The sequence below is a fragment of the Phodopus roborovskii genome, unplaced genomic scaffold (assembly GCF_943737965.1).
Source record: "Phodopus roborovskii unplaced genomic scaffold, PHOROB, whole genome shotgun sequence".
NCBI lineage: Eukaryota > Metazoa > Chordata > Mammalia > Rodentia > Cricetidae > Phodopus > Phodopus roborovskii.
Window position 1 is genome coordinate 4318757 of NW_026126480.1, and position 24095 is coordinate 4342851.

Genomic DNA, 24095 nt, shown 5'->3' on the forward strand with positions numbered 1-24095 from the left:
GCACTAGATCCCCTAGATGGTTGTGAGCTGCCATGTGGGTGCTGACAATTGAACTAGGAACTTTTAGAACAGCCAATGCTCTTAACCACTGAGCAATATCTCCATCCCCAACAGTGTGCTCTCTTAAGGGAAAAAGTTAATCTGGGTACAGCCACATAGACCCACAATACCACCAGTCTCAAGTCTTGAACCCAAGAATTCATATCTGGCCTGTTGAGATTCATCCATTTCAAAATAAGAACGGGGGGGGGGGGCAGAGAGGAGACAGCACCAGATCTTGTAGTTTAAAGTACAGCTTGTTAGAAATATAAGAATAGCAAGAAAAGGGATCATCCCAGTTGCGGAGACCTGCATGCAACAGCCCCATGTGAGGGGCTGCAGTCCCCAGCTTTGATTATGAAGACAAGAGTACATAGGAAAATGGTGAAGTTAGGTATTGCTGAAGTGACTAGAGGTCATATGATGAGGAATTCTGAAGTATAGACCATCCAGGGGGCACACTGAAGGCTTCTGGGTAGAGAATAACATGGACAGGCTGATGTTTTTAAAAGATGATGAGTAATATTCCTATCCTCCCTCAACACAAGTCCTTCAAGTTTAAGTGGTCATTTTCTGCCTGAATCCTGAACCCACTTGAGGCATCAGGATTAAAAGAAAAGTCCCATGGCACTTCCCCAAAATTCTCTAGCTGCCTTATAGCCTCCTCTGGGACTCCACCCAAATCAATGTGTGCTGTAGCTGATCTGATAGATCTTGGAGCATAACAAACTGACCTTTCTCCAGTTGCCCAACATCCAGGGGTTTTATAATGTAAGGAGGGCTTACATTATATTGTATTCTGCTAAGAGAAAAGTAAAACTGCATAAGTGAGTGTAGCATGTTTCCAGGAGTAACGATAATACAAGAATAAACCCTTTAGATTTGTCACTCTTCACTCTTATCTATATTAGCTTGTTCCTGAGTCTCGGTCATTGCAGTATTCGTATTAGCTGTTTGTTTAGCTCCTACAATCCCAGGCTCTTTAATATTTGTATTCACAATGTCCAGTGCAGAGAAAGCATTCTAGAGGTGTCTGTTTACTAACAGACTGGCTAGATGAATCAGACATATGATCTAATGAGTAGTGTCCTTTCAAAACATGCTGGTATTATAGGTAGTTGGCTGTGGCCTCTGCAGAGTCCATATTTAAGATGTGATATGAAAACTTCAATTAACAAATAAAAAGCACTTAATTGTGTACTAAGTATTGAAGTGGTATGGACACTATTTTCAAGTTAACTACTATAGATGGAGAGGAATATGTGTAAATCAAGCCAGGATAATAAGCATTATGATAGCTACATGGATATAATGTTAAAGGAAGCTTCCAGTTCGGTTGAGAACTGGGCATCTGAGGAGAGTGACAGGGACAGCTCCCAGATGATCAGTCAAGTGACCTACACTATGTCATGAATAAAGAATGGAGGTTAGAATTTTGTTTTGCTGTCAGTATATAATGATCTGTGATAATGACTGGTAATGAATGGTCTTGGGACTATGTGAATTCTGGAAGAAGAATAGCACAGTATATTAGAGACAGTGTTCCCACATAAAAAGTAGTTGTGTTCTTTGTAAATTTGTGCATTGGTTTTATTTAATTATCAAGTATTTTTGAGCATTCTTCTAGATGAAACTAACACTAAACAAAGAAGATTGTGGCCTGTCTGGAGTCCACAGTGCCTCACACAAAATACACTCATAGAAATTCAAGACATCACATTGATCAGATCCAGAAGCATTCCTTGACAGTAAACATGCAGACAAGAGAACTATGGCTTCAAATGCTTGAGAATGGGTCATCATAAATATGATGGGATGATGGGTCTTGGGGGCTGGAGAGATGGCTCAGAAGTTAAGAGCACTGGCTGTTATTCCAGAGGACCTGAGTTCAATTCCCAGCGATCACATGGTGGCTCACAACCATCTACAATGAGATCTGGTGCCCTCTTCTGGAATGCAGGCAGAATACTGCATTCATAATAAATGAATCTTAAAAGAAAAAAGATGATAGGTCTTTAACCAATTGTACTGCAAAAAAGGGCAAAAATATGACCAAAGAAAAATACAACAAAGGGGAAGATTATTCTAGAATGAGCAAAATTGAAAAGGGAAGGCTAGAAATGGCACTGAATGTAGACTTTTAAAAGTACAGAGAATTACCAGTTGTTAAATCCCATCTATGCCCAACAGCACTGAAGAGAAAGCAACAAAAACATAAGGCCATCTCACACTGGCAGCCCCTAACTGGGCCCATAACAGAGAACACTAAAGTTGGAACTACATAGTACTTTTTTTTTTATCATTGATGATTGAAAATGCTAGAAACTTTACATAAAATCTAGGTTCTTGGTTTATCTTTAGAAGTCTGGACAATGATGTAGTGTTCAAATGATGCAATTCCTACTTTAAGTCGTCATCTAGAGCTAGTTAGTTGCAGCCCTCTATAGATATAATATGCCACAATTGCTCTTCAGCCTACTTCACTCACTTAAGCTGTCTTTATCATCCCTGCTGTGTGTGCATTTTTCAATCCCTGATTAAGAGAAGGAAATACATTTGCATAAATAATTATAATCTGAGTGAAGGCCTAAATCACTGTGGGAGTTTGTCCATTCTCTCAGTAGCCATTTCCTATATTTCTTCTGATTGTCAAGTCTCTTGCTGTGTTGGGGGAGTGCTGATGCCTGGGCTTCAGCAGACATTCTGGTAAAGGACATGTGAGCCAGCAACCACTCTGCAGTGCTGCACTCCTGTTAAATACCCAAAGCACAGTGTGTCCTAGGAATAGATGACATGTGTGTTTATCTATTTGTCTCTAGTCTTCCCACCTATTTAATAGACAAACATTTTAACACAAAAACAAACAAAAAAAAAAACAAATAAAACTTCAAACATAATAAAACCAACAAACTGGAAACCTCTGAAAACCAGTAAGGAGTCTGAGGAAGAAACAAACTGCCTTAGAGAAGGCATGAAAAGGCAGTAATGATTTCCTGGGACTTTCATTTTTTCTTGCATTTTATATACACTAGTTAAGATACTGGAGAATTGGGGCTGGAGAGATGTTTCAGTGGTAATGAGCACTGACTGATCTTCCAGAGTACCCAGGTTCTATTCCCAGCACCCACACAGCAGCTCACAACTGACTATAATTGCAATTCCAGGGTACCTGACACTCATGGCAAAACATCAATGCATATAAAATTTAAAAAAGAAATACTGGAAAATCCTGCATTCTGCAATTACCAATAGACACAAACAATCCAAAACACTAAATTCAAGCCTTTCTCTCCGTTACTAAGGTCTTGGGAAAGGATGAGCTAGCAAGGAAGTAGAGGAGAAATTTTAAATTTTTAAAACTTTTCATACAATATATTTTTAGCATATCCTTTACCCTCCCCGAGTTCTTTCAAATCCTCCCCACCTCCTTACCCACCTGTTGTATTCCAAGACTTTTCCTGAGGAGATATAACATACCTACCTACTATCCTCAGATAGGAAGCCCACAAAGACTGAAGTACAAATACCACCAAAGTCCATCTTGGTGTACCCATGAGGTTTATTTGGATATTTACAGGAGTGTAGGTAAGGGTGTGGGTGAGGGGTTATTTCCAGCAGCAGAAATAATTCAGACACTTGTATCACCGAAGTCCACTCCAGGATTGGTAACAGCTCACAAGAGCTGGGAACCTGGAGCACTACACAGTCTTCAGGCCTCTCAACAGGTTGGAGAGATCTTTCCAGGTGCCTCAGTTGAGCTTAGCTTCTCCAGCAGCTGAGCTGATTTCTGCTTCTTCCAGGAGCGAGTCTGGTCTAAGTTGTCCTGGTAGGAGTACAGCTTGTCTGAGAGTCACTTTCAGCAGTCTTTATTGTTTATTCTTGGGAAGTATATGCCTAGTGAATGTGGACTCTATCCCTCTGGAACTGTATGCTAAAATAAGCCCTCCGTTCCCTAGGTGTATTTTAGTCATGGTATTTTATCATTTGGGACAAATAATATGTTATGAAGCCTATGCCTGTCTGGTAATCCCATCAGCACCCATATGGGAGTTCCTACCCCAGCCATTGGCAGTGAGGTAAAATAGGTAAAATTCTCTATTTCTCCCCTGCCCCGTAGGGAGCTAAACTCTCAGACTTTCACAGTTGCTGTGAGTGAAAATGCTCCACTGAGGAGACATCACTGAATGCCCATTAAACATGAGTGTGCATATGTGTCTAAACAGATCAACTACCTACAGAAAACATGATACAAGATCTAGCACCTTACAACTTAATACCCAGAATGTCTTGTCCCACTAAACACCAGAAGCCTCAAATGAGAACAATCAACATTTGCTAACACTGAATGACATTAAAATTGTCTGATAAAGATTTTGGAGTGCTATCATAGTTCACCATGTTGGCATCCTGATTCTTCTGTGACATCAGGACCCTCACACACTAAGGTCTCTGTGTTTTCAATTCCTCCAATTGCAGTACCTTTCCTTTGGGTATCTACGTGAGCACCAGTGTTTTCATCTTAGTATTTCTCAAATATTTCCTTCTCAGTATGTACAACCTAGGCCTAATATCCACTGCTGTATATCACTCTGCTTTCTCTCTTTCTCCAAATATTTATTTCTAATAAATTCATTTACTGGATCTGTGGCTTGTTATCAGAATGTAAATCTGCCATGGCAAGAATTTTTACATAATTTGAAAACATTCTGAGAACCCGCCCACTTAGAAAAAGGCCTGGTACAGTTAGTGCCTACCCAATGTTTGTAGAACATACTGAATTAACTGTCTGTCAATTTCCCTCTAACAGTATATCACATATTACTTCAAGTTTAAGCTGGGTTGTGCATTTTACATTCTTATAATGAGGTTCAACATAGATATATCATTTTAAGCATAGAGATGTGATTGCAAATAAACTCTCCAGATTATATCCATAAAAATATATTGGATGGTTCTTTACTAACCATATATCACTGAGAGGAAAATAAAGGAACTTTGGTAATTTGAACTAAGATGTTTGGAAGAGAAAGGTAGATGACAGAAAGCCTGCTTGGTCAAATTTAGGGCTGGCAGAACACATTATTTTTAATTGTTGTTAAGGAAAATTGAATGAAGTGCAGGTGAGATGGCTCAGCTCATAACAGTAACTAACTGCATTAGCCCAATGATGTGAGGTTGATCCTTAGAACCCATTATAAAACCAAAGAACTGTCTCCCAAAGCTGAGCTCTGGCCTACACACACAAACACACACACACACACACACACACACACACACACACACTAATATTAATGAAATAATAATAATTTTTAAAAGAAAATTGAATTGTGTGCAGGAGAAATATCTTACTCAGTTGGGAAAGTGTTACCAAGTAAATAAGCATCTGATGTGAGTTCAAAACTCAGAACCCACAAAAATATTTAGGCATGTTGACACACACTGGAAATCTCAGCGCTGGGGTCAGAGACAGGTGAATCTGTGGGGCCTAATCAGTCAGCCTAATCAGTGAGCTCAAAGTCAGTGAGAAATACTGCCTCAAGAAGTAGACAGTATCTTAGGATTGTTGCCTGAGGTTCACATACTTGTAGCCGCCACACATGCATGCTATTGACACACACATGAAAACTAGAGAGAGAGAGAGAGAGAGAGAGAGAGAGAGAGAGAGAGAGAGAGAGAGAGAAGGAAGGAAAAGAAAAATGAATCAATCTGTAGATTCTTTAACCCAGGTGTTTTTGTTGTTGCTGTTTGTGGGTTTTGTTTGTTTGTTTGTTGTCATTTTCTTTTGTTTGTTGTTTAGTTTTGTCTTTGGTTTGGTTTTGGTTCTTGGTTTGTCTGGGAACCTCAATCTGCATTGGTCCCCATCTGCTTCAAAATATCTCCATTAGCTGGGACAGGAAATGCTGAACCAGCCTCGCCCTCTCAAGCCTGCATCCCTTGCCTTCTCCAGTGCCCTACCACATCTTTCTTCAAATTCTTTTCTCCTCAGACATTTATTTCCATCCTCACTGTTGTCAGCCCTCCTCCAGGTGTCACTTTTTCAGACCAGGGTTTCTTGAAAAAAAAGAAAAAAATCTACCTGGTTTCCCTGCCTCCCATCACATCTACAGCTCAATAGTATGTGTGACCACTTCTTATTCTTCTTCATTTAAATAGTGTTGGTGCCTCAGAGATTCCTGGGCATTCCAGCAGCAGCAAGGTTCAATCCCATCCCTCCCTCTCCCTTCACCATCTCTCCTCTATTTCTTAGCCTTTCCGTTTGGTTGAGTACTTTATGATCAATACAACTACAGATACTCTTTTAAGAGAAATAGTGGAAGAAACGCTGATTGGAGGTGTTTCAGGAATGGTGTTGCACGGGATGTTGATAGTTGCAATAAGAACTCAGATATCTGCCCTCGTAGGACCTTTCATAATCTGAAAATGCATTTTACGATGGGCAGCCACCATCCCTGTAGTAGGTGGTGATCAGCTGGTACCACATATTCCCACAAAAGTAAATGAAAGCAGAATCTGAGCGGGGTCACCCTGTGAGCTGTGTTCTCCATTTGTTTCTACAGGGAGCCCCGCAAGGTAGTTCTTCACAAAGGCTCCACTGGCCTAGGCTTCAACATTGTGGGCGGGGAAGATGGAGAAGGTATTTTTGTATCCTTCATTCTGGCCGGTGGACCAGCAGACCTGAGTGGGGAGCTCCAGAGAGGAGACCAGATCTTATCGGTGAGTATGTCTCTTTAATGTTCTTTCCATCTACATCTAGCATCAGCTTTGCGAGCATCGCAGTTTAAGTGGTCCAGAGGTACTTGGTGATTGTTACTTTACTTCTCTTGGATAAATCTGGAGGTTCTAGTGTCTTCTTTTAGATAGTGATGTAAATCTGTATGTAATAAAATAGTGGCAATTAGGTCTTATTAAAATGGTATATTGTTTATTAAGATAAGTCTCCCCAGAACTTGTGATTATAACCCTAAAACTTCAGTTTTATACTATAGTTTGGAACATATATGATAAATATGTAAGATAATGCTATGGGGTGGGCAGCATTCACCTAAGTTCAAGAATTACAAGCAACAACAACAAAATTTTAAAAAGAATTACCAGTAAAAACTTTCTAAGCATAAATTATTTACTAGTAGTTTTATTATAGTGAAGTTTAAGGTCACTTTTCTAAGGTGTCTGATTTAAAAAAAGAGAGAAACCTGTGCCTATTTAGTATATACAACTGAATATGTGTAGAATATTCATTTCTATTAATCTCTTACCATAGATACCATCATAAATATATTTATAATCTCTAATAATTTCTCCTAGTAATATGTCTGTGGTGTTATTTACAGCACACTAACATCACATTTAACCCATTAACTAAAAATGTTAAGTGAGCTAGAGAAATGGCTCAATCTGTAAGATGCTTGCTGTGCAAGGATCAGAACCTGAGTTCCCATCCCCAGCACATATAATAAGCTGGGTACAGTGGTACACACCTATAACCCCAATGCTTCAAAGGTGGAAAAAGGAAGACCTTTTGGAGAAATGACTAAGGAAAACAGGCAGTGTTGACTTCTGGTATACACACACACACACACACACACACACACACACACACAAAAAAAAAATGAAAAGAATTAAATATACAGCACACACACAGCATTATTAACTGTGGGTACAATGCTAGAACATGGATTTTGAAAATATATTCATCTTTCATAATGATGAAATTTATTTTCAAGTCTCACAAAGGTATCTCTGTATATTTATATGAGAGAATCAGTCTCACTAATATTAAGTAATATTAAAATTTAGCAAATTAATGTACACAATTTCCTATCTATCAAAAATATGAGTAGAGTTTCAAATTCAATGTCCACTTCTGCTTGCCCTGTCCTTTCTTGCTTCCTCCCCTCTGTTTTTCCTTTTCTCTTGCTTTCTTTTACTGTCGTGTGTGTGTGTGTGTGTGTGTGTGTGTGTGTGTGTGTGTGTGTGTATACTTATTGACTGTTTCCACTACATAAAGTTCCCACCCTGGTGCAGTGGATGGTTAAATCCATTGTGACTGTTCATAATCACATTAGAGTTTTGGTAATAATGTAAATAATAGAAAATTACATAAGGATTCTAGTTCTTATAGAAGATTATAGTTTATAATTCAATAAAACACATAGCTTTTTGTTCTCATTGTGTACTCAGGAAAGATGGTTTTTATTTTATAGCTATAATTTATAGATAGAATTTTCCAAGATGCCATTGCCATTTGTTAGCCTTTATTCCAATCCCTTAAACAAATGAACAAATCTCTCTCTCTCTCTCTCTCTCTACTTCTCTCTCTCCCTCGCCCTCTCTCTCTGTCTCTCCTCCCCTCTCTCTCTCTCACACACACACACAAGTCCTCACACAATTACCCAAAATAGTACACAGCAGTTGACCTGAATACAGACCGTTCCCAGAAGTCCACATGGATGACCTGACCTTGTATGTCACTATGATTCTCCCACATACGTACACTTCTACCATCCAAGAACATGCAACTCACTGGATGCTGTATCTCATGCCAGAGCCTTTTTCTGTCATTCAGGAGATGACACTTAAATGGCATATAATCTATACCAGGCAGCCATTCCACCTTGTTGACTATTTCAACATGTCCATTTCTGAAAGAAAACTCTCTATCTTAAAGGAGTTTGTATTCTCAACATTTAGTACAGTGACTGCCTCATAGCACTTGCTCAAAAGAAGTCATTATAGCTTGAACATCTGACTCTGAAACCCTCCATATGTAGACAGTACCTTATGTAGGCACACAAGGAAATTTGAATTCTGGGTAGCCATTCTGTCATCTCCCCATGATCAGCATTCACAGGGTCACACACATCCTCAGACAAAAACACTGTTACATGAATTGAGCCATCCTTAAGGAGATGCCAACTGTCATGGTAAGTTTTCCAACTTTCCTCATTGCATTGGGGATTCCAGAAGGACAAATGATTTCCTTTCAGCTCCATCACTACTGACCATGTAGTTGAACTCAGACTAACTCCTCATGATCGAAAGTTTGAATCCTCTCACTGCACAACAGTCATCAAAGTTCTGCCAACAGAGTACGGTCATTAGTGCTTGTTGCTCTGATCTCGTGCTGTGGGACATGACAGTCTCTGGATTTCTGGTATCATTCACTTTATTATGCACATTTGCAAAAGCATTAGATGGCAAAGTTCTTATCTGTAAATTATTCCCCATTGGAAGGCAAGAGGAAACTTTTTTTCTCTTTAGCTTGCTTGAGTTTGTTTAACTTTCAGCAGAAAGTATCTTCAAGTTAAGTTCTGTAGTTTCATAGGTCAGCTATAATAGAAAAAAAAGAAACCTTGAGATCTTTAATGATATAAAAGTTTGGAAGGAAAAGACAAATTAGAAATGTGAACAGTGCAATGTGAAAGATACAGAATTTCACATCCACAGTTTAAACTGGACATTAACAGCAAGGAGATCATTCCCAGAGAACACAAAGCAAAAAGCTCTATCAAAGCTAAATAAAAACTCTATACATGACACTGGGTCATATAAGATTGATTTTCAAAGTATTCAGGTTAACAGTACCCTAGAAAGTTCAGACAGAGGGAAGATGGTTTGGAGTCAGTTTCGCTCTCAGGCAATCTTCATAGATAAAAGAGCTGTGTAGTAGATGGTAGCCTTAAGATAGAGGGCAGAATATCCATGCCAGAATAATTCTGTCATGTAGACCATAGACTATTCCTAATAATTTATTTCATAATGGATTTCAGTGTGCAACTCTTGTGTGCTTGCTTTTGTGTTCTCTCTCTCCTTCTCTCTCCTCTCTCCTCTCTCCTCTCTCTTTGAAGCTAACAATATATTAAATGTCCCAAGGGAAGTCTTCATTCAGTGTTTATTTGTTTTTGTTGTTGCTGTTTGTTTTTTGTTTGTTTGTTTTTGTTTGTTTGCTTAGTTTGTTTTATTTTGGTTTGGTTTGGTTTTTCAAGACAGGGTTTCTCTGTAGCTTTGGAGCCTGTCCTGGAACTAGCTTGGTAGATCAGGCTGGCCTCAAACTCACAGAGATCCACCTGCCTCTGCCTCTGCCTCCTTAGTGCTGGGATTAAAGGCATGTGCCACCAACACCCAGCCCAGTGTTGCTACTAATGTCAACAACTCTCAGTTAAGAATGATTTTAATACAATTCTTTTTACTTTTTCGAGAATTTCCTACATGTATACAATATATTCTCATCAAATCCACCCCCTCTTCTTCTGCTACCTCTCCTGGACCAACTCCAGTTACTTCTGACTTTTTATCTTCCTTTTTTCTTCTTTAAATAACCCAGTTATGTATGGAGTGGTCACAGAACCACTGACATCCTACCAGAAACCCACCCCTACAGAAAATGACCCTCCCTCAGCAGCCATACCAGCTTGCTCTTGGGCAGGTTTTATGGACAACCACAGCTGCTGTGAATTCCTGAGTGTGATAGGTAGGTCACTCTCAGACAACACTGCTTCCCAGAAGCCCTCCCCACTTCTGACTCTTTCAATCTTTCTACGCTGTTTGCAATATTACCTAAGCTTCCAGATAAGAATGTGTAATATAGATATTTCTGACATTTTTAAAGTAGCAGATAATCATGACTAAGGTAGAATTGGTATGGCTTAAGATATTTTTTCTTTTAGACAGGGTTTAGACTAGGTCTGTAACACACACACACACACACACACACACACACACACACACACACACACACCACGGCCAAGGAATGTTTCACAGAATAGTTGTAGTAGATTGCTACCATAGTTACTTAGTACCAAGTGTCTTCACTAAGAACATGTAAAATCATCTGTGGACCAGTATGCTCTGGGACTGTCCTAAAGTCAGAAAAACCAGTAGATGGTTTCTCCAAACTTCTTTAGCCACCAAACCATTACATAACAAATACCTCAGAGGATAGTAAGATGAGAAGGTGTGGGTAGATATTTTTATGCTTCCCATATTTAACCATTCTTAATATCTATTTTTTTTTTAAAAATTGGGATACAATGTAATGGGTTTCATCGTGACATTTCCATCCATATAGCTAATGCATATGTTCTTTGCCCCTTCTCCACTTCTGCCTCAGCTTTCTAGCTCTTTCCCAACCCTTCCCATCCTCACAGGAATTCCCCTTGTGGACACAGGATGTGGGTGCCATCTAGTGTTTTGTATGGTTGGAACATATTGCCTGTCAACTTGAAGCAGCCCCTAGCCATGCTCCATTGTGGAGATTTATTCCTGGTCCCCACAAAAAACACCAGGCCTGAAGCAGTTAAGACAATTAAAGATTTTTAGGAGCCATCACCGTAGGTTGCATTTCATGCATGTATTGTGGGTGAACTTTTATATATGATTTCTCCTTTATATATTTTATTTCTTAGGGATTCATTCCCTAAGAAATTCCAGTCATTGAACCATCTTCTTGAAGTATTTTCAGGCCAGATTTTAGGGCATTCAACAGGCAAATACATCAACTAGCACAGTGGCCTCCTTAGGCATGCTTCCTGCAAAAAGAAACGTAGACATGCTTCTGATATTGTTTGTTCCTATGCTTTGTTAGGGGGAAAATGTGGAACAAAGAATGTTCTGGACCCTGGGAAATCCAAAAGCACAACACTATAATCTCCTGGGTCCCCTCTTGCTGCACTATCACAGGGCAACACAAAGCAAGCATACAAGATGAAGTCTCTCCCTTTCTGTAGAGCTTCTAATGCTAACATGAGTGCCCCATCCTATCCTAATTACCTTCCAAAGGCCCAGTAACTTCCAAATGCTGTTAACATGTTAATTTAAGAAGTTAATTTACAACACATGAACCCTAACTTATGTATTTAACCCCTAACAGTCCAGCTCTGCCCGAAGAGTCCTCTAATCTTGTTGGTTGCCAAGGGCTTACAAAACACCTTCCAGTCTCTGGGAAAAACAACCTTCCAGTCTTTGGAAAAAACAAGCCTTTCATGCTGTATCATATTCTTTCTTGCCTTCTCTAAAGCCTTCCAATGGCTTTCTCTTTTTCTTAAATACTAAAATGTTAATGTGGTAAACAAAGTATTGATGCATCTGGATTCTACCCACCAGTGGAGCCTTATTTACATTACTTCCTCCATACTCACTCATACTCCAGCCACCCTGCCTTTTCCTCTAGCTGGGGACACTGTTAAAAAAAAAAACACCTAGCATTGGGCTCAGCCCTAAAGGCAGTCCATACAGTGACTAGTCACAATATCACAACTGAAGGCTTGTGAGAAAGTGTAGGATTGCAAGCAGCCAGGATTCTGAGTCACTCGGGAAGGCTCGGGGCAGCAATTACTTAACTAGCTGTCAAGAAGCATCTAACTATTTTAACTAGAGCAAGAACTGTGTTGAGGAGCAAGGTCTAAGCAATAGTCTTGGAGAGGGGGGCTGACTGCTCTCCCACTCTAAAATTCTTCTGACAAGGAGCTTTGAGTTAATGAGGATCTTCTGCTATCTAGAAAAGACTGGAGAGATATGGATTCACCATGTTCCTTTTGGGAAATATCCCACATTCTCTGGCATAGCATCTAGCTGTATAACACATAATAAATGGGGGGGGGAAACACAATAAACATAATGGGCCCATTGAGAACCAAAATTAGTATTGCTATTTTCCAGTTACATTCCTTAAGTCCCACTTATTCGAACTGCCATTATCATACATAATACAGCTCATGTTGAAAGAATGCAGCAAAATATAGCCCAGCCATGAACAAGAACTTCAAGGCATATCTGTGGTAAATATCCTACAGGATGCCTACTCAGATGCAAACAACCTTCTAAAGTCCAAAATCCAATTCAGGGAAACTAGCACCATCTTGTCTCATGCAATATTTCTAAATCTCTAACAATATTCCATGCAAAGTGTTCATGATCTGACAGTGAATCAGAGAAACCCAACAGAAATAAAGGGCTACAAAAGTGCTTTCTACCTGTATTGAATTTAAGGATGTTTTCCCTGGAACAGAGATTGTTATCATATGAACTGTGTTTTGGAAATGCTGCCTTAAATTAATCTCTAAAAAACTCACACGTGGGGTTCCTTTGGGAGAAATAAAATTGAGACTATAAAGTCCTTACAAAGCATCTGCTAACTGAAGTAAGTGAGAACCCAAAAATTGTAGCTCATGTCCTCCATGAGCACGATGCCTCATGAAGAACAAGACACATGAACAGGTGACTTCCAATATGGGAAGTTAATATAAAGTGTCCAGACGCTCTGAGCCCAGTGAGGGGACATGGGAAGACTTTTTACAGGGGCTGCTTTCCTACAAAGGGGACCAGAAGGCAGAAGAAATAATAGAGAATCTGAGATAAAAATCACTTAACATCAGTTGGATAATCACTTCACACCAAGCACTGTGTTAAATACTGCACTGCAATCTCTTACATTCCCCCCAGTCACTTGGTTGACTTGAAGGCTCAGAGAAATTCAATAATGTCCCTGGGATCACACCGATTATCAGTACTGACAGTGGTATTTGAACTGCTATTGCTTCTGATTTCAAAGTGATTCCCTTATTGCAACTCCAAACTTCAGAAAGGAAATTGAATGTGGCACTTCATTTAAGTCTGAGATGTCCACACTCAGTTATTGGAAAATAACGCACATAATGCCTATGATGATAGAATGTTTATAAAGAGATGTGTGAGCCACCTAGGAAGCCTTTATGCCTGTGGACATGAAGACACTTCCAAACATCCAGATTCTTAGACATATCACCAGAGACCAAGACTTCCTCTCATTTACTTCTGTATCCCCTTCAGTGAATTTGGACCCAGGCTATCAAAAACCCTAAGAAAACACAGGACAACTTGAAGTGGTATTATCTGGACCTCTAGCCCACTAGCCCTGTCTACCCTGAAGATTCAGAATATCCCAAAGCTTTAAGCTTTCTAGTTGATGGAATCTGTTTTCCAATTCACACAGATCATGTTGACTAATAGGAAATCCCATAAATAAGAAAAATGTTAAATATTATGCTACAGACTAAGCACTAAAAAATAATGTTCATTTTAAATCATCTTATGATTTATTTTTTTCTTAAAAATGGTCTGTTTATGTGAGCAGGGGTTTCTATACAACCTAACTGTTCTTGGTAGACATTCAGAATGTGCTGTGACAGCTGATCCCAGACAACAGGCAAAGCTTACCAAGAGATTTCCACTTGGAGAAAAGGAGTGGCCATCGACTGAAATGGATGAACTTGGCAGCAATTTGGTTTTGCCTCTGAGTAGTCTATCTTGGTAGTTAATAACCCTTATATTTATGCCGTCATTCTCATTTCTTACTTACTATAAGCATCATCTCACCTTCATTGCATCCCTTCAGGATATGTTAAGAAATGATCACCCAATGTCTCTAACAAGGCAGGGATATTTTGAATTGTTTTCAAACAAGAAGGAGCTAAGATCTTTTGGGTTCACAGAGCTCTACAAAAGGAAACTTTAGATCTACAGTGTTAAGAATTGCAATTACCTCTTAAACGATAGACATTTCCGGAGTGTGGCTTCCAGTGGCCCAAGCCTAATAGAATGAAAGGAGTGGGAAAGATCACAGAATGGGCCCTAAGCCCTGGGGACAGCCCATGGTTTGTCTACTGTTGTCTTGCAGATCAGATTCTAAACTTCATAAAGGTTAAATGGCTTGCATAAGACAACACAGTAAGAGTATTGGGCTCTGGGTCTACCTGACTTGAAATTTGATGCTTCATTTTTAAATCTTCCACACCAATTTTGATCATATAACTCTGCAACTTACAACCTTTCAGTAGGTTCTGACTACCTTTTCATCCAGTAAGTTCCCTCTGCCTTTTCATCCAATTCCCCTCAGCTAATGACAGTAAATACAGGCATCTGCTGTATGTATGTGTGCACTGGTGTGGATGTATGGTTATGTACAGATGTGAATGTGCCCTTGCATGTGTGGAGGCCAGAGGATAGTCTCACCTGTCTTTGCTCAGGTGCTCTCCATCTTGTTTTTTAAGACAGTGTCTCTCACTAACCTGAGACTCACTGATTAGGCAAGGGTGAGGATCCAGCAAGCCCCAGACATCTGACTGTCTACATTTCCCCAGTCACAGCACATCACCACTACTAGCTTCCAGATGTGAGGTCACCACACCTGGCTTCTGAATGTGAGGTCACCACTCCTGACTTATGGATATGAGGTCTGGAGATGAGACCAAGTTGTTGTATTTGCATGACAAACACATCACTGGCCATCTTTATGAAAATGGAGCTCATCCTGCAGAGAGGAAAATTCTTATAAATACAGATATATGAGTGGAAGAAGTGGAAAATATGTCGTTTATGATTATAGCCTGATTTGATAATTTGTGGTTCCCTGGATCCCTCGTAGGTTATTGCTGTATTTCAAAGCCTTGATGGTATCTGGCACTTCATGCCAGGATTTCAGATTTAAGGGTGAGGAACAGAATCTTGTTATTTGGGGCCATAGACTGAGAGAAGTTAAGAGACATGAGGGTAAAGATAAATTCTTAAAGGACATAAGAAGGAAACCAGTGATATGGCCCAATAGGGATATTTTAATCCTGAAATTCAACAGAAAAAAAAAACAGTTCACCATTTTACTGAATTTAAGCAAACTTTTATTAAAAAATACTAAATATTGACCAATGTAGAATATGGCCTGAACTGTCACCTGGAAACTTTCTAGATAAGTGGCCTTGAGACACTTGCTGGTAAAGCATATGTGGGCAAAATCCATAGGCCACCATAATTTCCCATGAGGCTTTGCTGTTACTTTTCAAGAACTCCAACTCCCCAAATCCCAGGAAGTTACCTGGTCCTTGTGCCAATGTTACCTTTCAAGAACTACAATTCCCAGAATCCCAGGAAGTTACCTAGTCCTTAAGCAAGTGGCGATTATAGGTTAACTTTGGGTCTAACATAAAACCCACAACCAAACCTGATGATCAATATTCAATCCCTTAGATGCACGTGGTAGAATAAAGAACTGACTCTCCCACTCTGGCCTCTACCTTACACAAGGACGTGTGTGTGCACATACACACAGAGTAATTATTTTTAAAGCATAAAGAACTTGGATAGCATACAAGAGAAATGAAGAAAGTTTTAGATAGAAGAAAAGTAGAAGCCTAAGCAGATGCTGCACAATTTTTCCAGGTAATAAAATTATTCACAGGCAGGAAAGTCTGTCTACATTGTTTCCATGGAAACTCTCATCAGGGAGACTTATTCTCTGAAATTATCATGTCACAAACTTAACTGCAATCAAAACAATCAGGAGCTGAGAGAAGCGTAACCTACAATTTCCAATGCTTAGTGAATATTTTAATCAAATTGTAAACCATAGGAGGGAGAGAAGGATAAGAATTATATTTGAAGCCATGGCTTGATTAATATTTGCGATGACATTTTAATTGTACAGATCAAATTGCACGTAGAGAAATGAAGACAAAGAATAGTTTTATGGAAACCTGAGATGATCCATCGGAGTTCTAGTTATTAAAGTCAGGAACATCAAGGGTTCAAAGAGAAGAGATTTACTTGATGTGGAGGAAGTTAAAAAAAAAAAAAGACCCTTAGGTAGGATTCAGATACTCAGAGAAATGTCCTCCCTTGTACCTCCAGAGTTTGAATAGGGGGTTTGTTTAGTTGCTTATTTTAGAGGGGACCTTTACATGAAATATTTTCTCTGCAGAACTAGTGTCATGAGGGCAGGGTTTGTGTCTTGCTGATCACTGCATCCCAAGGCCTAAGCCTGTGCCAGGCATCTAGGTGTATGAGAAAAGGGTAACACAGTTGATACAAAATAGAAACTGGATGAGACTTTCCTCCACCATTTTCTTCGAAATTTCCCACCTAACCATTCAGGTTTCTCTTCATTCATCTACGCCATCTAAGATGTGCACTACTGCCTCTGAGTTCCAGTGTGGCTTTGAAGAGAGAGCTAATCAAACTGAAACATTATAGAATAATAACTTAATCATGGCTTCCTGGGTTGTGCCCCGGGAATAGCATTTTATCAGTAATGGCAGCTGTGATTTGGTGATGACTGCTTATTAATGCAATTGTTAAAAAGACAACATTCCCCCTTTATCAAAGGCCCACAGCCTTTTTTGCTTCAGGTGAAACAATTTCCAGGGATGCTTTTCTAATCAGAACCCTCTCCTGGCTTGTCCCCAGAATCTTGGAACTTAATGCAAGTCACTCCCAGGCAACTACCCAAGGCTGGTCTCTCCTACCTGAACCAAGACAAGCCTTGTTACCTTTGAAACACCTTCTGCCTCCCTGAACTATAACTAGCCTGTTCCCTGTAAAATGCCTCTGTCTAGTAGCATTCACTGTTTATTCTGATTAGCACTTTCTGATTCGTCAAACAATTTTTCCCTCTGTTTTCTCAAGGCAACCTTGAGACAGGCAGGAAAAGCACCATTATCATAATTTTACATGAAGAACTCAAGCCTGGAGAGGGTAAGTTGTACATACAATATAATAGGAGCAACAAGAAACCAGGATGTTTAGTTGCTTTTCTCTTAGTTTTCCAGTTATTTTCATACACTGGCATATGAACCAAGTACTCCGGTGAAATGAAGTAAATAGAAGGCAACTGGGATTGTTTCTTGAAAATCCACAAGATGGCAGCAAAAGATTTTGCATAGTACTGTAGGGGCATGAGAATTGTATGTGAATGATGGTATGGAGTCATAGTATTAACCTTAGTTGTTACCATAACGGTAGATTTAAAACATATAATTCAATGTAGAAAAAAATAAATCAAGAACGGGCGTAGAATTAGTTTATTCTATGTTTCCTTTTAATTGTGTGAGTCTGGTTTTAAAAACAAAAACAAACTTCATGATCCTCCTGCCTCTACATCCTCAGTGCTGGGGTTATAACTGTACTGCCATGTTCATTGTTAGTCTCATTTTTAAACAAAGCACTGAGGATAAGACAGGAAAGCTGAGGCTGGTGGTTTCTTGAGTAACCTCAAAAAAAGGTGGCTCTTTGAACATTGTGTGCTCTGTGTTTCTTTTATTTGAAGGAGAGAAAGACAGGAGCCAGTGAGAAATTAATCTTACATGTCATTTAATTTCTTTTTACATCTTCTTGTTCAATATCTTACCTAGAGCTAAAACTTCTTGGTGGATCAATGATGCTGTCTAGCAAATTATAGACATAGTTATTGCCTTTATCTCTTTGATCTCACAGGCAAAATAAAGTACATTAACAATATACAGCTATTCATCGTATGGTTTTATTATCCTGCCTCCAACTAGAACAGAACCCAAGTGGTGGAAGTACCTTTCTTTTGTTTCCTTAGTCTGTTCTGTATTAAGCAGAAGTTGCCTTGACTGATGGAGATCCTAATTACTTATAGATGTAAGTAGTTATGAGTTAGTTGTGCCTGGAATTGAGGCCAGAATATCTTTCCAATCTACCATAAATGTAATTGTGTGTCCCTTAGCACTAACATTATGTCAGCAGATAGTACTTAAGTTTTGAAAAGTTGGCAGTAACAAAAAATAAAACAGAACAAAAGCAAAAACTAAAAGTCAAGTAATAGGTCTTTAGCTCTGAAGTCCTTTGAACATCTTTTCACAGTGCCCTTTATTTTCTTCCCCCTTTCCCCAATTTTTATCATTTCTTTCTATCCTTATATTAATGACTATTGCTTATGAAGCAATCAACTCTCATTTTTTTTGTTACTTGAAATAACTATATTTTCGTCTTGGGTAGCCTGTGATTTTTTCCTTCCTAGGAAAAGTCTAAGGCAAACTCTTAAGATAGCATACCTTGATTCCTGTACTACCATCCATCTAAATTTTCTTTTGCATTCCACTCTATTTCTTCATTTACTTTTCTACTATCCCCATCTACAAAGACCTTGATAGAGGCTTCAGAGTTACAGTGCTACAGGTCATGTAGTGATCACTGAGCCGTGTGTCACATCCTCAAGATGTTTTCAGTGTTCTTTGAGAAGTAATGAGTCAGTTCATACAGAATTAAACCATAAGGAAACTACAGAGAGAGAAGGGATTTCTACAGGCCTCAAAGGAGGAACCAAGTGGGGTCCAAACCCTCCTTGCTCCCTGCCATAAGTCTAACGTGAGATGCTTCTCATTGGGTCCGAATAGAAAGCCATAAAGTCCTGCACAGATAGAGCACATAAGACTCAGGAGCAGTCAACACTAACAGACATGAGCTACAGAAGATGAATCAAGCATCTTGAATCCCAGGATGAAGAAATGAAGCACTAAACTAGACAAGGAGAGGAAAGGCAAATGGAGTCCACATGTAGCTCAGTGTGACCCCAAACTCCTGACCCTTTTGCTGGTCTGCAAAATAAAAAGCTGTCATTTGTAACCCCAGAGCCCTGCCAGCTCCTCTGTGCTAGGAATATATGTATGTGAGAAAACTGAGTGATAAAAAGGGTGCACCAAATATTTTAAAATAACTAATTTCTGCTTAAACAATGTCATTGCTGGATTTCTTTTTTATTAATAACATATTTAAAACAAGTAAAAAGTAAAGGCACATGCCTGTGCTTTTTTTCAGAGGTCATGGTTAGAATTTAATCAACAAAATAAATTTTAATGTCTCAGTATAACTTTCTCTTAAAATGTCCAGCCTTGCCTATAATTCTCCTTCTTTTCTTCATTGTCTGACATTGACTTAACTTTTCACCCTTTGTCTAAAATATTCTCCCTACCTTCACTTCCTTCCCCAGAATAGATATCTTCTCCTCATCCTTTAGCTCTTAGAGAGTTCCGTATTGTATGCCTTCTCATCCCATTCCTACTCAACCATAGCAATACATGGTTACCTCATGTTAGTTACCTCCTTTAATGCACTCCCCTGCCCATTCTCCTACACATTCATGTGTATGGTCACGTTTAGTACTCCACTTTCCTCATTAGACTGTAGCCATGAGAATGTCATTCTTGTCCATCTGACACATTGTAATATATAAATCCAATAAATCAATAAGTTAGACCAATATTTTTAAAAAATAAATTCAAAGTGAAGACCTTGGAACATAATATTTGGCCAATATTATACACACATAATACAAATGTAGTGAGAAGGGTCTCGTGTACAGATCACTGATTTTCTAAGTGTTGCCAGCTGACAACAATGTGTGTATCTAAGACAACTTTGAGGACTATATAGAGATTGTAATATCTCTATCCATTTATAATAGTATGATTTCCATTTAGCAGCCACCAGAGGGCAACATACTCAAATTTTGAATATCCTTTGGGGTGGAGAGAGAATAGTAAAATGTTTTCCCTTTTTTCTGATTAAAATGTGTATGGATAATCTTATGTTTGTGATAGTTATAGGACCTGTGGGCTGTAGTTTTCATGATTATGGGTTTAACGGTTATAATTACCTTTCTAGTGTGAAATTAAAACCTAGATTAACTGTGATAATCACATCCCTGTGCACTGCAAATATTATCTTACACGAGCCTCCTACCACACAGCCAGGGAATACATTCTTATCCCATTTTCTAACAGAAATCATTCAGATTCTGTGGCATTAAATGGGTGCATAGCTATAAGAAATTAAAGTACCTATAAAGATAAAGTATTTAGATATATGAGGATTTCACATTCCGTGCATAGTCAGATAGCTGCAGAGAAAAAGGGTACAGAAGTTGTTCCCAGCAGTGTAAAATTGGCAATATGTTCTTATAAGAAGTGTGGTTTTGATGACCACAAGATGCCATTTTGGTGATGCTGTCCCCAGAGTCTATTTCAGGCCTGCCCATAGACATGTAGCCCCAGAGCATCCTTCTGTTGCCTGTGCCAGCTAGACCCTGCCTAGACTTCATTGGTCATTTTAGTTGCTATATTTTTACAGGGGAATCAAGAAACCACAGACTAAGGATCATGAACATGAATTATTAGATTTCAGGGTGGAAGGGAAATCACCCTAACACAAGGGTAAAGGAAAATAGAGTGAGAATTAGTCATAATGAGACAGGATCATACCTGTAATCCTAATATGTTAGAGGCTGAGGCAAGAAGATTGGCATCAGTTTGCAGTCAGTCTGGGCTTTGTTATGGGACTGAGCTTCAAATAATGAAAAACAGAGTAATAATTAGATGGAGTGAGATATGTATGAAGTAAGAGTGAGTCTAACTTGGCAGAAGCTAAACTAATAATTCCAGAAATCAGGGTTTTCTGGAAGAAACCCTTCTGAAGAAGATATGTATTTGTATAATTTGAACTTGGGAATTCACAAAGGGCTGGCCAAATCCTTTCATTACCTTAGTCTGAGTGAACACCAGTAGTCCCTTCTAGAGGCCCCTAGGAGGCCTGCATGCACCAGGAGCAGGCTAGGTGGAAGCATTGTAAATCCAAAGGAAACTCCAGAAAGCTTGACCTGTCTCTCCCCTGCTGCTTTCTTCCATTCTTTTCCTCATTGCACTCCTGAATGAGCAGCTAGCAAATGGGAGGCAGGAACGCCATTAGCATTCTTCAACAAGGGAGCTGTGGGAGCTGTTTACAGGATTCAAGGTGCTCTAACCCAGCAGGTGGGGGGGGGGGGACAGTGAGAATAAGTATCCCATACAAGAGCAGCAGACTCTTCTGTCTTCATGCTGATAACTGTCAAGTGTGATCTTACTGAGAATTTTGCTGTGAAGGATGTCACCCATCACAGCCAGATCTTCATTATAGGAACTGCAAGGCATCATCGCTATGCTGAAAGTGCTGCCGTTAGGAAGAACCAAGACAATACTGCTGCATCTGACTTCCTTTGGCACTTGGAAGGAGTTAGTCAGTGTTGGCTATTGTTTTGGTTATTGTTCTATGAAATGGATGTTAACTCATCTACACTGTCCTAGAAAGTATGATCAGAAGGCAAGGAGCACTGAGAACGAGGCTGTGAATTTGGTAGGTCTCTGTCATGGAACACCAATGGTCTTCAACAAGCCACATGGGCTCACTCATTCTCCACACTTAGACTAGTGATTACTTGCTGTGGCTGCTCAATCCACTAACTCTAATATATCCAATGCAGTCTCGTGTACCACCTTGTAGCTGCTTGTGTAGAAGCCAGTAGATCAGTGGCTCTCAACCTTCCTAATGTTGCAGCCCTTTAATAGTTTCTCATGCTGTGGTGACCCGCAACCATAAAATTATTTTTGTCGCTACTTCATGATCGTAATTTTTCTACTGTTGTGGGTGGTAATAAAAATATCTGATATGCAGGTTGTCTGATATGTGACCCTCATGAAAGTGTCATTTGACCCCCCCCCCAAAGGGATCACAACCCACAGGTTGAGAACCACTGCAGTAGACAATCCACAGGGGTTCAGAGGATTATCACAAAGTACTCCTGTGATAGGTAGAATTTTTTGTCACATCTTTATCTGGACTCTTAGTATTGAAAATATAAATTACCCTCAATTTAAAAATGTAATTATCTGATGAGACATAAGACTGTCCTTCAAATGGACATTCATGAAAAATACCCTTAGAATACCTTTTGATTTCCATGGTAACCATATTTTTTATTTTTTATTTTCAAAGAATATAAAAAGGGGAGGAGGGAGACTTTGGAATCAGAGCAGAATTTGAACCCAGGTTTTTTACTAAGTAGATGTGGGCCCTTGGAGCAGGTCTTTGTTGAGTCCCCTCATCTATAAAATAAAGCCAATGATTTTTGACTCAAAAACTCTTGTGCTTTCATCATGGGGTATGTAGTATCCATCAGTTACAAAGGGCTGTGTCCTTTGAGAGCAACATCAGTTAATAGCTCCATAAGCTGAGCTGGTCTCAGCATTAAGAGCAAATGTCCCTGATTTCTAACTGATTGCTTTATCTGAGCCCAGTGACATGACCTACTTCCTTCCATGTAATCTGAATTCCAGTGCGCTTTCACAAGTCAGTTCCTACCTGAGTATCATCCACAGGTCTCAACTCTCTCTCTCTCTATTCTCTCTCTCTCTCTCTCTCTCTCTCTCTCTCTCTCTCTCTCTCTCTCTCTCTCTCTCCCTCCCTCTCTCTCTCAATGGAGTCAGAGGAAATAGTTCACCCTGAGGTCAAATAGGAGGAATAAGGTAAACAATCCCACTGCCTGTATCAGCATTTTAATAGTGTTATGTATTGATCTTAACTATTAGGATGATACAGTTCTCTATAACACTGAAGAAGAAATTGCAGAACCACAGTGCTCTGTAGCATTTCAAAAGTGAGTAGATGAGGTTGTTCTCTCTCTAACAGATGACCTTGGATTCTTACTAATCTTCAAATATGGCACAGACCCTGGTACAATGTAAACAGTCAGCAAATGTAAATTTAAATGCTTGAGGATCATGTCAGATGTTCAGCTATACTCTCTGTCCCTTTCTCTCTCTCTCTGTTTCTCTCTCTCTTCCCCCCTCTCTCTGTGATTGTCTGTGTGTGTGTGTGTGTGTGTGTGTGTGTGTGTGTATGTGTTCATATGTGAGCATGTATATGCAGGTGTAGTTATCAGAGATATCATTCCTCAGAAGCCATCCATCTTGTTCTGTGAGACAGGGACCTTCATCAGAGTGGGCCAATTCAGCTAGGCTGCTGGCCACAAAGTCCCCAGTGCTGTCATTATAGGCACACACTGAGCTTTTCCCTCAGGTCCTTACGATTGAATCCAGGTCCTCCTGCTTGCACAGCAGATACTTCACTGACTGAGCTATCTCCCAAACCTGTTCGTGTACCCTTCTTAGCCCACACAACCACTAAAGACAGACAGGTCACTTAGATGAAGGGAGTGGAAAGAAATAGAATCACAGCACGTTTCTTCAGTTGGAAACAAAGAAGTGGTTTATCTGGAAAATGTCATAGGGCCACCAAGGTGACTCAGAAGGTTAAGGAGCTTGTGGCAAGTGAAGACAACAGGATTCCCAGGACCCAGAGGGTAGACAGAGAGAACGACTCCCACATGTGCATGACCACACAAATCAACATACACAATCCATATGTGTAAAATAAAAATAAATTAATATAAAATATAAACACACATGTGTGTGTGTGTG

At 39.5% G+C, this 24095-nt stretch overlaps 1 protein-coding gene across 18 annotated transcripts in view; it reads left to right on the top strand.

Annotated features, from left to right (window-relative positions):
• Dlg2 (discs large MAGUK scaffold protein 2) overlaps nt 1–24095 on the top strand; it is a 1341778-nt gene that overhangs the window by 1007989 nt on the left and 309694 nt on the right. For all 18 annotated transcript variants that reach the window (XM_051192230.1, XM_051192231.1, XM_051192225.1 and 15 more), the window contains one exon: nt 6597–6753. In XM_051192230.1, the coding sequence (XP_051048187.1) occupies nt 6597–6753 (157 nt within the window). The remainder of the gene's footprint in view (nt 1–6596; nt 6754–24095) is intronic.